This window comes from Hesperophylax consimilis, chromosome 29 (assembly GCF_061612785.1).
Source record: "Hesperophylax consimilis isolate HC1 chromosome 29, BYU_Hcon_1.0, whole genome shotgun sequence".
Taxonomy (NCBI): Eukaryota; Metazoa; Arthropoda; class Insecta; order Trichoptera; family Limnephilidae; genus Hesperophylax; species Hesperophylax consimilis.
In genome coordinates, this window is record NC_142864.1 from 19,094,967 (window position 1) to 19,106,036 (window position 11,070).

The 11,070-nt window shown below is 37.6% G+C and overlaps 1 protein-coding gene across 1 annotated transcript; it reads right to left on the reverse strand.

Moving 5' to 3' along the window:
- Nucleotides 1–359: 359 nt before the first annotated feature.
- Tom40 (Translocase of outer membrane 40) lies at nt 360–9,613 on the reverse strand. Its single transcript, XM_089649045.1, has 7 exons — nt 9,395–9,613; nt 8,659–8,726; nt 7,466–7,660; nt 4,743–4,986; nt 3,827–3,903; nt 3,107–3,203; nt 360–1,279 (listed from the first exon to the last, which is right to left on the reverse strand). Exons 1-7 carry the CDS (start codon nt 9,522–9,524, stop codon nt 1,140–1,142), a joined length of 951 nt encoding a protein of 316 aa, XP_089505171.1. The 5' UTR covers nt 9,525–9,613; the 3' UTR covers nt 360–1,139.
- Nucleotides 9,614–11,070: the final 1,457 nt, after the last annotated feature.

Sequence of the window (11,070 nt, forward strand, 5' to 3'; positions counted from 1 at the left end):
AGAATCAAAACATCGCTTGAAATGACTTTGGCTATGTTTAATGACCAGATCTGAATAGGTGGGTAATTCCCAACATTCCTCAAGTGCAGATTCCACAGTACCGCTGGCTCCGAACAGTTGCGACTGTTGAGGAAAAAGACCACACGAGGGACCGAAGGTCATTACAATATTCCCGTCACGGTAAGGTTTTAAAAATGTCACTCAACCTAACCTAACCTCGACGCTGCACGACAAAACTTTGTAATAACATTTTAAAAGACTCCATCCCAAAATGAGAAAAATGCAAATCAAATTTAATAATACAGTAAAAAATTAATTAAAAAAAAGTTGTTGTTTTTTTGTGAAAGATTATAACAGACGACAGATAGAAAATGACACTATAGACACACTTTTTAAAATGGCAGGTGCGATGGTAAAATTATAATAATAACAACGAAATGCCGACGTGGTGCTAACACTTAACTTCGCTGAGCAGCTGTCGGCACTCAAATAAGTCTTTGAAACAAGTATTTAATAATATAAGTCAGTTGATTTGGACATCGCTTATGATTGGTGGCAACGATGTAGCGGAATTGTCATCAACAGATTTTCAACACTGAATTTAAGATTTTTATTATTTTTTACGGCGACGTTCCTTTTCTCCATTTTGAAAAATAAAACGAACTCAAGCCATGCGAGACGATCATCACTATAAGTTAAAAATCTTTTTTGGATTTCGATTCTTCAAAATTTTTAGTTTGAGTGTTATAAACAGGCCTAAAACATGACACTTTTTGAAGTAAGGATATATATTGTTATTATCATTTATGTTACCACTTTTTTAAATAAGGATTCCATTTATATAACCACTTTGAAAAAAGATATCATTTATGTTACCACTTTGAAATAAGAATATCGGTTATGTTACCACTTTGAAATAAGAATATCTGTTATGTTACCACTTTGAAATAAGAATATCTGTTATGTTACCGCTTTGAAAAAAAGATATCATTTTCATTACCACTTTGAAAATAGAAATAGCATGTATCAACCAATTTCATACATTTCCGCATCTCTGATGTCGTGAATATTTCTGTTGACGTAATCCATTGCTAGTAGCTCGATGAAACTCGAACAATTAATTGCAAAAGTGACCTAAGTTAACCTATGATTAGGCCGCAGCCGAAGCGGAACTGCTGCTTGCCCTGGTTGGCCATCCCTGAGAGGGCAAAGCTGAAGGGCAGGGGGGACAGGCGCTTCTCTAGCACGCAGCCCACACTCCAATTGCTGTCAACCATGGCTGGAAAACACAAAAAATCAATAATTATTTAATTAATGATTGAAACAATATTTAAAAAAAAATGGATCAAACAGAATCAAAATTAACGATGAACTAACTCTAAAGATGGGTTGTTTTGGAGAATTTAAACAATTCTTCAAATTTCAAAGTTCTGTGAAAGATTTTTTCAAGTTATGTTATTATTTCCGTTCTTTAAAGCAACTAGCCTATAATGATATAATGACAGAACTTGAATAGGACTTTCACAGAACCCGAAAATGAATGTTGATTATTTTTTTAAAGCAAGTTATTTTATGCATAGCACAAAGGATAACAAATTATTATTAAAATATGATAAGCAGTAATTGTTGATTGAAGTACTAGTACATATTGAATTATTTAACGGGTTGGAAATAAGCCGACATAGCTCAGTGGTTTCAGAGCACCTGACCGGACATCAGAAGGCACTGGTTCAATTCTCGTTGGCAGCATTTATTTTTACTCGGGAGATATTTTCAATTTGTATTGATATTTCAGGCGACTAATTGAGTCGTGTAATTTCTATACCCGCTATATCAACTTTCATTGATTTGGAGAAAACCGCAAAAAACTGTCACATCTCTAGCGTACATAAGTAAATGCATTACAATTAATATATTTCGAATTGGAGTAATAAAATTTCGAAAAGCATTTATTTTTCTATATATGTCTAGCAATAATTAAGTAATTTCGATAAATAAAATGGATATAGCGGATTTTGATACTCACTTCGTGATTTTGAAAGTCAACTGAGCCGACATGGCGGGTTTAGAAACTCACGCGTAGATCATTTTGACATACGAGCGTGGCGTCAGAGCGGCGGCCATATTGTATTTTGGCAAAATAACTGCTTGTGATTCGTTGAATCCGATATAGCGGGTTTTGATAGTAACTTTCTGTATGATATAGCGGATTTGGTTTCTCACTTGCAGTTTTAACATGGTTTTTGGTCGCGATAAGGAGGGTTTTTAAACTCAATTTTAGGCTCCTCTTGTTGCTCGTAAAAATGTGAACAAGATGTCATACTCAGATCATTTTGTCAAAAAATCGGATATAGCGGGTATAGAAATTATAGGATTCAATTATTGCTTATAATTATTTGTTATCCTGAATATTGAAATTTGATGAATTGTTCAAATTCTCCGAAACAACCCGTCCTAAGGCCCAGTTGTTTCGCAGAAATTCATGTGTGACATACATCATCAGTTCACATGTTCAGTCATCAAATGGCTATTCAGCACCATTTTGTTTTTTACAATTTGATAGAAAGCTGAAAGGCACCTAGAATCAGTGTTTAACGAGGACCTTTCAAAATGAATGTAAAAAAAATCAAGTTACACCGAATGGTCATTTTATGACAATGTTACATTTGTGTTTCTACCAAACAACTGGGCCTTATTTTGAGCATGAGACCATGGTAAGGTTCTGTAGGTTCCAAAGGATGTGATCGGCTGGACATGTTGAAAGAATGTAAAATGGCAGGAAAACAAAAATGACAACTGCATGGCAGCCCCAGTGGAAGTTATTCAAGAGGCAGATATCGAGGATTGGAGCTGGACGGGAAAGACTGAGGAGCAGAGGAGAATGGCGACGGACTGCAGCCTGAGGAGAGTTTTTGTGAAGGAGGACAAATACCACTCCGGGATGAAACGCAGTGATGATTCAAACAGTAAAAGTTTTTCAAATATTGTCATGTTATTTGTAACCAGGGAGTCTGTACCTTTTGCTTTAGCTAACGCACTCCAGTAACAGACTACCCACAGGATTTAAATTTGTTGATTTTCATTTGGTAAATGTTATGTATTTTACCTCTAAAAGTGAGATCTGCCTTTGGCAGTTGGACCTGGTATCCGATAGTTCCCACTGACTCCTGACCTCGTAATGATGTCTCCACTTCTACTCCAATCTGAAAAATAATATGTACATTCATTTTAACTCAACCCATCAACAATTATTCTTCTTTCGTATGGTGGGTGTCAGAGGGGAACAACTAGGTCTGTCAGCCAGTCAAGGGTCTCAGGAGTCGCCCTGCAGACTTCATCAATCCACTCACACATTGCAGACTCTTCAAGACCCTATGCATCGTGTGCCGCAGACAACGGCGGTGTCCGCCGTGATGTATACAGTGTGACAAGCACGTGTATTGTTACTGCGCACGCTAGTTGAGGCAGTGGTGAAGCGGAACCCAAAGTAAGTGGTTATTCAACTGCTAAATATGCCACTATATAAGGGGCCAAATACAGACAGTGACTTGACTCAGCCAAGGGGAATCATTTAATATCAGGGAACAATTAAAAATGTTGTCCCTGAATATTGAGGGAACTTTCTAAATCAACAGTACATAACAATATGTTATAAAATTTTTAGTTGCTTTGAGAAGAAAATAAGAATATGTACTAAATACGAATGCTTACTCCCAACAGGTTTCAATAAACCGCTACTATTAAATAGTAAACATTAATCACTAAAAAAAACAGTTAAAATAACGAAAGATAAAAGATTGGCAAATCTGTCGGTGATATATCTTACCTGCACTTGTTCGCTGCATTGTTTATAATAACAAAGGTGTATGCCAGCCATTCCCAAAGTTCCCGATATTTCTGAATCTGAAATAAATCGAACACAGCTTCATTATTGAACGTCCTAATCGAGTAATGCAATAATTACAACATCAACCGTTTGTTAAATAAATGATTTTTAGATGGGAAGGTCAGAGTCATCAATACTGGTATCATTTGTGTATCAATTGTTTGGTTTCATCATGTGATTTGAAATCATCTAAATCCTATATTTGAAAGTGGGCCAGATGCAAGCACAGGAATAAATGGGATAATGATGCACTCATATTCAGACATGTAAATCTAAAGTGTTGATAGATCAGGCAACTAGTTACCCAAAATGGATATAAATCCACTGAGGGAGCTAGGACTAGTGACAGGACTCCTCACACACACCTAGCACATACAGCTGTTGTGAGTGAAAACATCAACAGCGCGGTCTTAGGTTTGCATCAGCGCCTTGGCGACTTGACAAGTCGAACCAGCCCTGGGTGCAAATGTCACACCTTGATGGGAAGAAGGTTCAGATACACGGAGAGTTGAATACCGTGTTGTGGAACCAGCGGACAGGAGACATGACCAAACATAAAACAACAACCCTGGTGAACTACAATAAAGGTATTGGGCTACTGTTAATGTGATAAGTTTTAAATGTGGACAGGATGAAGAAACACCCATTCATCAATGAGGCTAATGTCTTGACTACATAGGAAGAAGACGAATCTGGTTGTTATAAAAGGGACTGGGCTACTATCAAATCGGGATACGGTAACAAAGCAGTATCCTTCATGGAATGTGGTTGGTGTATGTATGTTTGGTGACGGCCAGCAGATAGTGGCATGTGTATAAGAGTGGCAATGTGGGGGACAGCTAGTAAAGGAACCTACCCTTCATGGAGTACCGCCCGGCTGCAGAGACTATAGCGATCTCTCCTCCGGGTATCTTGGGGCTGCGCTGGTAGACCAGCTCCGCGCCTAGGGCCAGCTGCTTGGTCACAGCCTGCAGGTAGTGCCCTACGGCCACCCCGGAGCCCTCCAGGGGCTCCTGGGAGCCCAGGGTCAGGGCTGCCGTGTGGATGGCCCCCCTGTACTCGGTGGTCAGCTGGAGGGCTGAGAGTTTCATGGCTTGGATCTGCAGATAGAAGAATAAACGTTAGAATCTGTGCCAAAATCTAACTTATCTAGGAGTAACATGACAGATAAACAAAGCTCTACAACTCTGCAGTGACACCTCACCCCTAAAAGATTGCAATTACACAATTAATTAGTTCAGTTCTTCTTCTTTGTACAGAGTGTGGGTCAAAGTGGGATGCAGGGGTTATTCAGCAGCTAGTCGATGGGATCGGGAGTTACTTGGTTCAGCATAGATGTGCTAATATGGTTCTGTTGTTTGTATTTCTCCATATTCACACAATGTGGAATCCTTAAGGCCTCATTTGTACATAATAAATGCACAGCGACTGTTACTGCACTTAGTCTAGTGTCTTAGTGAGGCCCATGTAGGGGAAGAGAGAACCCACACTTATGACATCTTTGAGTAATGTATGTTTGTAATTTATTTTTAGTAAAGGAATAAGTGCCCTCTTCCCTCGTGGGGCCCTCAGGGAACCAAGGGGAAGTGGACTCTTTCGTCGTGGGGCCTTCGGGGAACCAACAGGGAGTGGACTCTTCCCCCATGGGGCCTTCGGGGAACCAAGGAGGAGTGGAGAGGAGAGATGAGACCCTGTTCCCTTGTGGGGTCTTCAGGGAACCAAAGAGGAGTGGAGAGATGAGGCTTTCTTCCCCTGTGGGGCCTTCAGGGAACCAAGGGGGATTGGAGGAGAGATGAGACCTGGGAAGACACATTGTGGAACCAGAAGACATAGCCACATATCCAATGACAGCCCTGGTGAACTTTATAAAAGGGACCGGGTGACTGTTAAAGGAATGAGGTAAAATGGGAGATAGCACAATGGACCTATGATCCAAGTACTCACGAAAAGTATATGTAAACCGTCTCCGCTCTATAACTAATTGAAAAGTGAACCTGGGTCTTGGGTGAAGAGTCCAAGTTGTGGGAGGAAAGAAACACAGAAGCTGGCAAATCAATCCATAGCCAAGCTGTTGAACGCATAAACGAGTCGTAGATATAACCCATTCGGGCAAACTTTTGGCGTTTTACACCTGTGCCAAAGGGATGTATAACGCTAGTTCCTCTAAGCATCTTCAGTTAAAATACCGATAAAACAAGGACAACATAACCACCTGATGCTTGTGCTCTAAAGATTGAAATCCGTTCTCCGTGCAAGGTTTTTACATTTGGGGCTCAAATAAATACATTCATAGGGGCCGTCTGTTTCAACGCTAGCTATAGTAAAAGTAAGAATAAAAGTAAATGCTAAAGTTAAATTTCTCCAAAATGCGTTTTTCAATCAATTTAACTCCTGGTTTTACGTCACTTTTAACTTTTGTTTTAACTTCCCGAAATCCGAGAGTTACTCGCGAGTTATTCGCGATTCTCGAGTTACTCCGCCATTTTGACATATTTGACAGTTCTATACGTAAGGTTCTTCTGTTGAGTGTTGTTACGAAACGATTATTAATCATGATTAATATTATCGAAGATGACAGTAGTGAAGATGAATTCGTCATGCAATATGTTTTACAGCGAAAGCCAAAAACATTTCGACCCCGTGTTAATAATATGGTCATTTGGGATGATTCCGAATTTTTGGCAAGGTATCGCATGTCGAAAGAGCTTGCAAAATTTGTGACGGATCAAATTGAGGGAGATATTACGACTACTGGAAAGTAAATTATATTTTTCCGTGTAATATCGTATATATTATAACAGGTCGTCATTTATTTTTAAATACCCACAGAAATATTTTTCTAGGAACAAAACAATGTAATAAAAGTATATCTTTTTTCATAAACTTTGGTATAAAACTTATTATTATATTAAACCCTGTATATAATGTTTCAATATACATATTATAATTGAAAAGAAACTATGTAATAAATATATAACTTTTTTTACAAAGTTTGGTTGGAATTATTAATCAAAGGAAACTAGCCCCTCCAATACTCTCAAGAAATTATTCCTAAAACTATAAATCGATCTTCATCATGTATGTAAAAATTAAATTCTGAAATAAAAAATTCGAACACAATAACAAACAAGAAGTCAGAAGAGGTTATAATGACGCACAACAAACTTCTTGCTTCTGTATTTTGAGTATTTTGACAGTCACTTAACCAGAGATCATATTTAATCTTCGGTGTGGCCGTACCAAAAAATAATGCCGTGCGTTTTTCCACGTAATTTCGAGGAATATTCTGCTTTTTAGACTGGCCACACTAGTAACTGTTACTTTTGCATAAAGGCACTTGAAACAGCGCGCGGTCCGATTTAACATCCTTGTTACTTTAACTGACAGTTAAATTTTTAACATAGCTCACGATTTAGCATTCTGTTGAAACAGACGGCCCTAAGTGGGGAAAACATACGATTCGGACAGGTCAGCAGTTGTGTGCAGTACCTCCAATTTCTAAGAGGCTAACTTGACTCTGGCTTCGATGAAGTCCCCGTGCCTGAGCTACTATGTATGTATTTGTGCTATGTTTGTTACCTGGCCGAGGAAGCGGCACTTGATGGCAGGTGTGAACTGGTGGATGATGTTAGCGTTGACGTTGCCATCAGGGTCCACATCCCCCAAGATGACAGGGAAGGCCTCCGTGGGGCTGGTCTGCTTGGTACCCACGAACGTGGCACCAACCTTGTAGCCACTGGGCGACATGGAGCTCATGTTCAGCGTGTGTGAGATCTGAAAACAATTGTAACACTATTTAGAAATTGATTATCAATAGCAGCATGTGAAATTATGACCCTTGACAATCTTAGACTTGGAGCTTGGGTGCATGGGCGCAGTGAGCTTGTGCTAAACGTCTCACGGAGTCAATCTGCCACAGCTAACTTTCATGTGTCATTTAAAAGACAATGACAACCAACCAACTAACCACCATGCTGTTTCCCCGCAGGGGTAGGCAAAGAGGACAGAACACCAAACAACTTGCTTTTGGAATATGTGGCACACATCGCTTGCTTCAGTCACATTCATACATACTCTTCTGTTATCCCGAATCAAGTATTTGGTTCACTTGATCGTGCCATGACTTCCTCGGGTTTTCACATTCGCATCAGGACAATGTGACAATGACAACACCATGCAATATAGTTTTGAATGATGAATTCTTGGAACAAATATATGACTTGTGTGTATTTGGAAAGTATGTTTGAGAGATGGAGGATATTGGGAGAACGGTGAATGCGGAGAACTCCATTGGAGGAATCAACGCGGTAGTAACTAATAAAGCAAGGCTAGCAGTCCACAATGGAGTGCTGATACCAACCCTGATGAAGGCAGTGAGGTATGGAACTGGCAGAAGAAGGATGACAGTGTCTAGCTGACAACTAAATGCTACAAAAAAAATATGAGTGAGAGATACAATTAGTATCGCCCTGGTGAAAGACTGTCACCATTCAGAATCGAAACGATTTAGCCTTGTTTAGTGACCAGATTGGAATAGCCAGATACGGTCGAACCTTCATCTGTTGGAACTATTGTGTTTTCACTTTTTTTGTGTGAATGGTTACTTAGCCTTGTCTCCTGGTTCAACAACATGGTATTCAACTAACAAAGCATCTGAGCCGTTTTCCATAGATTAATGTATCTCTACCAACAACTGCAGGGGGGAGATTGACATAGTTATTACATTAATTTTTATTGAGGTACCCTACTAGAAAATTATCAAAATGTCTTACTTGAAAATGGTTGCTAATTCCCCTGTTAACCATTAATTTACCTCCCTCAAAGTTTACAGGGAAGATTTCTGAAATAAAAATAAATCAAAAATTATAATAATGTTTTCAGTTCTTGAAAACTTATATTTTTTTAAACGAACGAGTTCAATGGTTTAACTAAATACAATGGTTGTCTTCCATCATGGCGATACTGACAATAACTTCCAAAAGGTAATAGAAATTGTATAGATTTTAATAATTTTAAGTTCAACATTATTGAAAAGTTGGTTGGGTTTGTAGACATGATGAAATAAAAAACATTATTGATCCAATATTGGAAATATAATTATGTAAATAAAAGTCAAAGATAAAGACATAATTCTGTTATCAACGGTTGTATTCTGCAATGGCGATACTGACAGCACCTTTCAGTGTAAAAGAAATTTAATTTAGGGGTAGGTAACACTTGTCATTTAGAAATAACTGTTAATCGAAGAATTGGCTTGATTCGCGGACATGATGAAATAAATACATACAGAAATAAATTACAGATCTAACAGAAATGTAAATAGATTCCAAATGTAGACTTGTACCATGGCGATACTGGCGATATGACGTTATGCATGACAATATTCAAAAGCTGTCATTTAGAAATACGTCGTAATCAAAGAATCCGATTGATTCGCGGATATGAAGAAATTAATACGTACTGAAATAAGTTATACATGCAACAGAAATGTAAATAGAAGCCACTAACCCTTGCACTTTTTGTGTAACTCATCCAAGGAACCGGGGTTTTCCATCTTGGCCTCGTTAAATAGAACTTCTGTGGGAGGGTCGACCGCCCCGGACATGTGTACGCGACGAGAACTGGCGAACGCGCCCATCTTTATATAATAATTGTTATTTTAAGTAAAATCGGCTTGGACAGAAGCGGTCCTAGCACATGTAGGAGGTTATCACGCCGCCATGAGAAATAGAAGAAGACGGAATGGTGTTGCCGTGTAATAAAAATATGTTTCCTCAGAAAAATTGAATATATTTAAAAAATATGTTTATATTATTATCATATTCCTGTCTGTTAAAAAATAAGACACAATTAATAAGCGTGTCTGCGCTTTTGGATCGACATTATTATTGAAAATTTTCTGAATATTTTGTAATGCGTATATGGATACAAGAGATTTACATTTTGCCAGGAACGTATTTTCTACTTAGATCTGGGTAAATCGTGATTGATATGGCATTACTGAATAGTATGGATTACGCTACCAACTTACAGAAGTACTAATAAAAAACTAAATCATCACCAAGTGCATGAACAAAAACATGCAATTATGAACCGAAAAAACATTGCAAAAAATTTATTTATTTATCGCACCCCACAAAACGAAAATATTACAGCAACGTCGCACTTATTTTTCGAAAGTGTTTTAAAACCAAGAACAATAAAGTTTATAAAATTTAAAATTTTGACGAACTTGTGATAATTTTTTTACTAACATGGTTTATTATCAGAGAGAGCCATCTAAATTTCTAGCTCCTTGTTTCAAAGCACACCAACAAAACAAAACTATAACTAAGCTGCATATACACTTCTATCTATTTCGGTAGAAATGATTATTTACAAAAATTGTAAAGCATGATCTACACAATAATGTCAATATTAATTAATAATATTATTATTTTACTATATTTTTGACAAATTCGAATGTCAGTGAATTTAAATATATATATACATATATTCATAATAAATACTTCATTTTATTGCAAAGCGTAGTGGGTTTATTCATGATTAATTTTAAATAATTATTTCTTAACGTCGGCTTATCTCGTAAGAAATGTCAGGGCTCTTACCAGAGAGCAACTTAACGGATGGGAATTTCCATATTCTCTCTTCAATTTTATTATTGTTTAAACGCTTTTCCTCTTTCTTGAGCTTTTGCCCTGACAATGGATACTGCTAGGCTATCTGAAACGTTGGATCAAGAAGACTAAGAAAAATAAAAGCAGTCAATACTCTTCAAGTCCAAGAGAAACTGAAAGTCTTACTTAATTAATTAGATCACCAAGATTAGACATGACCTTCCTCTTATTTTCAGTGTTATCTCTAAACTACGTTTATATTTTTTTATTATGATAGCGATTTGAGTTAGATAACGACAAGTTGTGAGAAATAATTTGGGGGAATTGTGCCCACAACAACTGTTTATCTTTTTAGAGATAACAAAGATGATATTTCTATTTTTGGAAATGTCGTTAATGGTGGAATTCCATTGAAACACACATTGGTGACACAATGTTTAAATAACAGAGGCTTGCTCAAGGCTCACATTTTAATTGATTCCGACGAATTCGTAACTATAACACATCTTTCCATACCGATACCCACGAATGTAAGTTATTTGTGTTTAAGGTTAATAAAAACAGTAC

Coding starts and splice junctions, on each gene's coding strand:
- Tom40 (XM_089649045.1), bottom strand. CDS start 9,524: ATGGGCGCGTTCGCCAGTTCTCGTCGCGTACACATGTCCGGGGCGGTC. Junction 4,987..7,465: donor AGTGCCGCTTCCTCGGCCAG/GTAACAAACATA, acceptor TTCTATCTGCAG/ATCCAAGCCATGAAACTCTC. Junction 3,904..4,742: donor CGGGCGGTACTCCATGAAGG/GTAGGTTCCTTT, acceptor GATTTATTTCAG/ATTCAGAAATATCGGGAACT.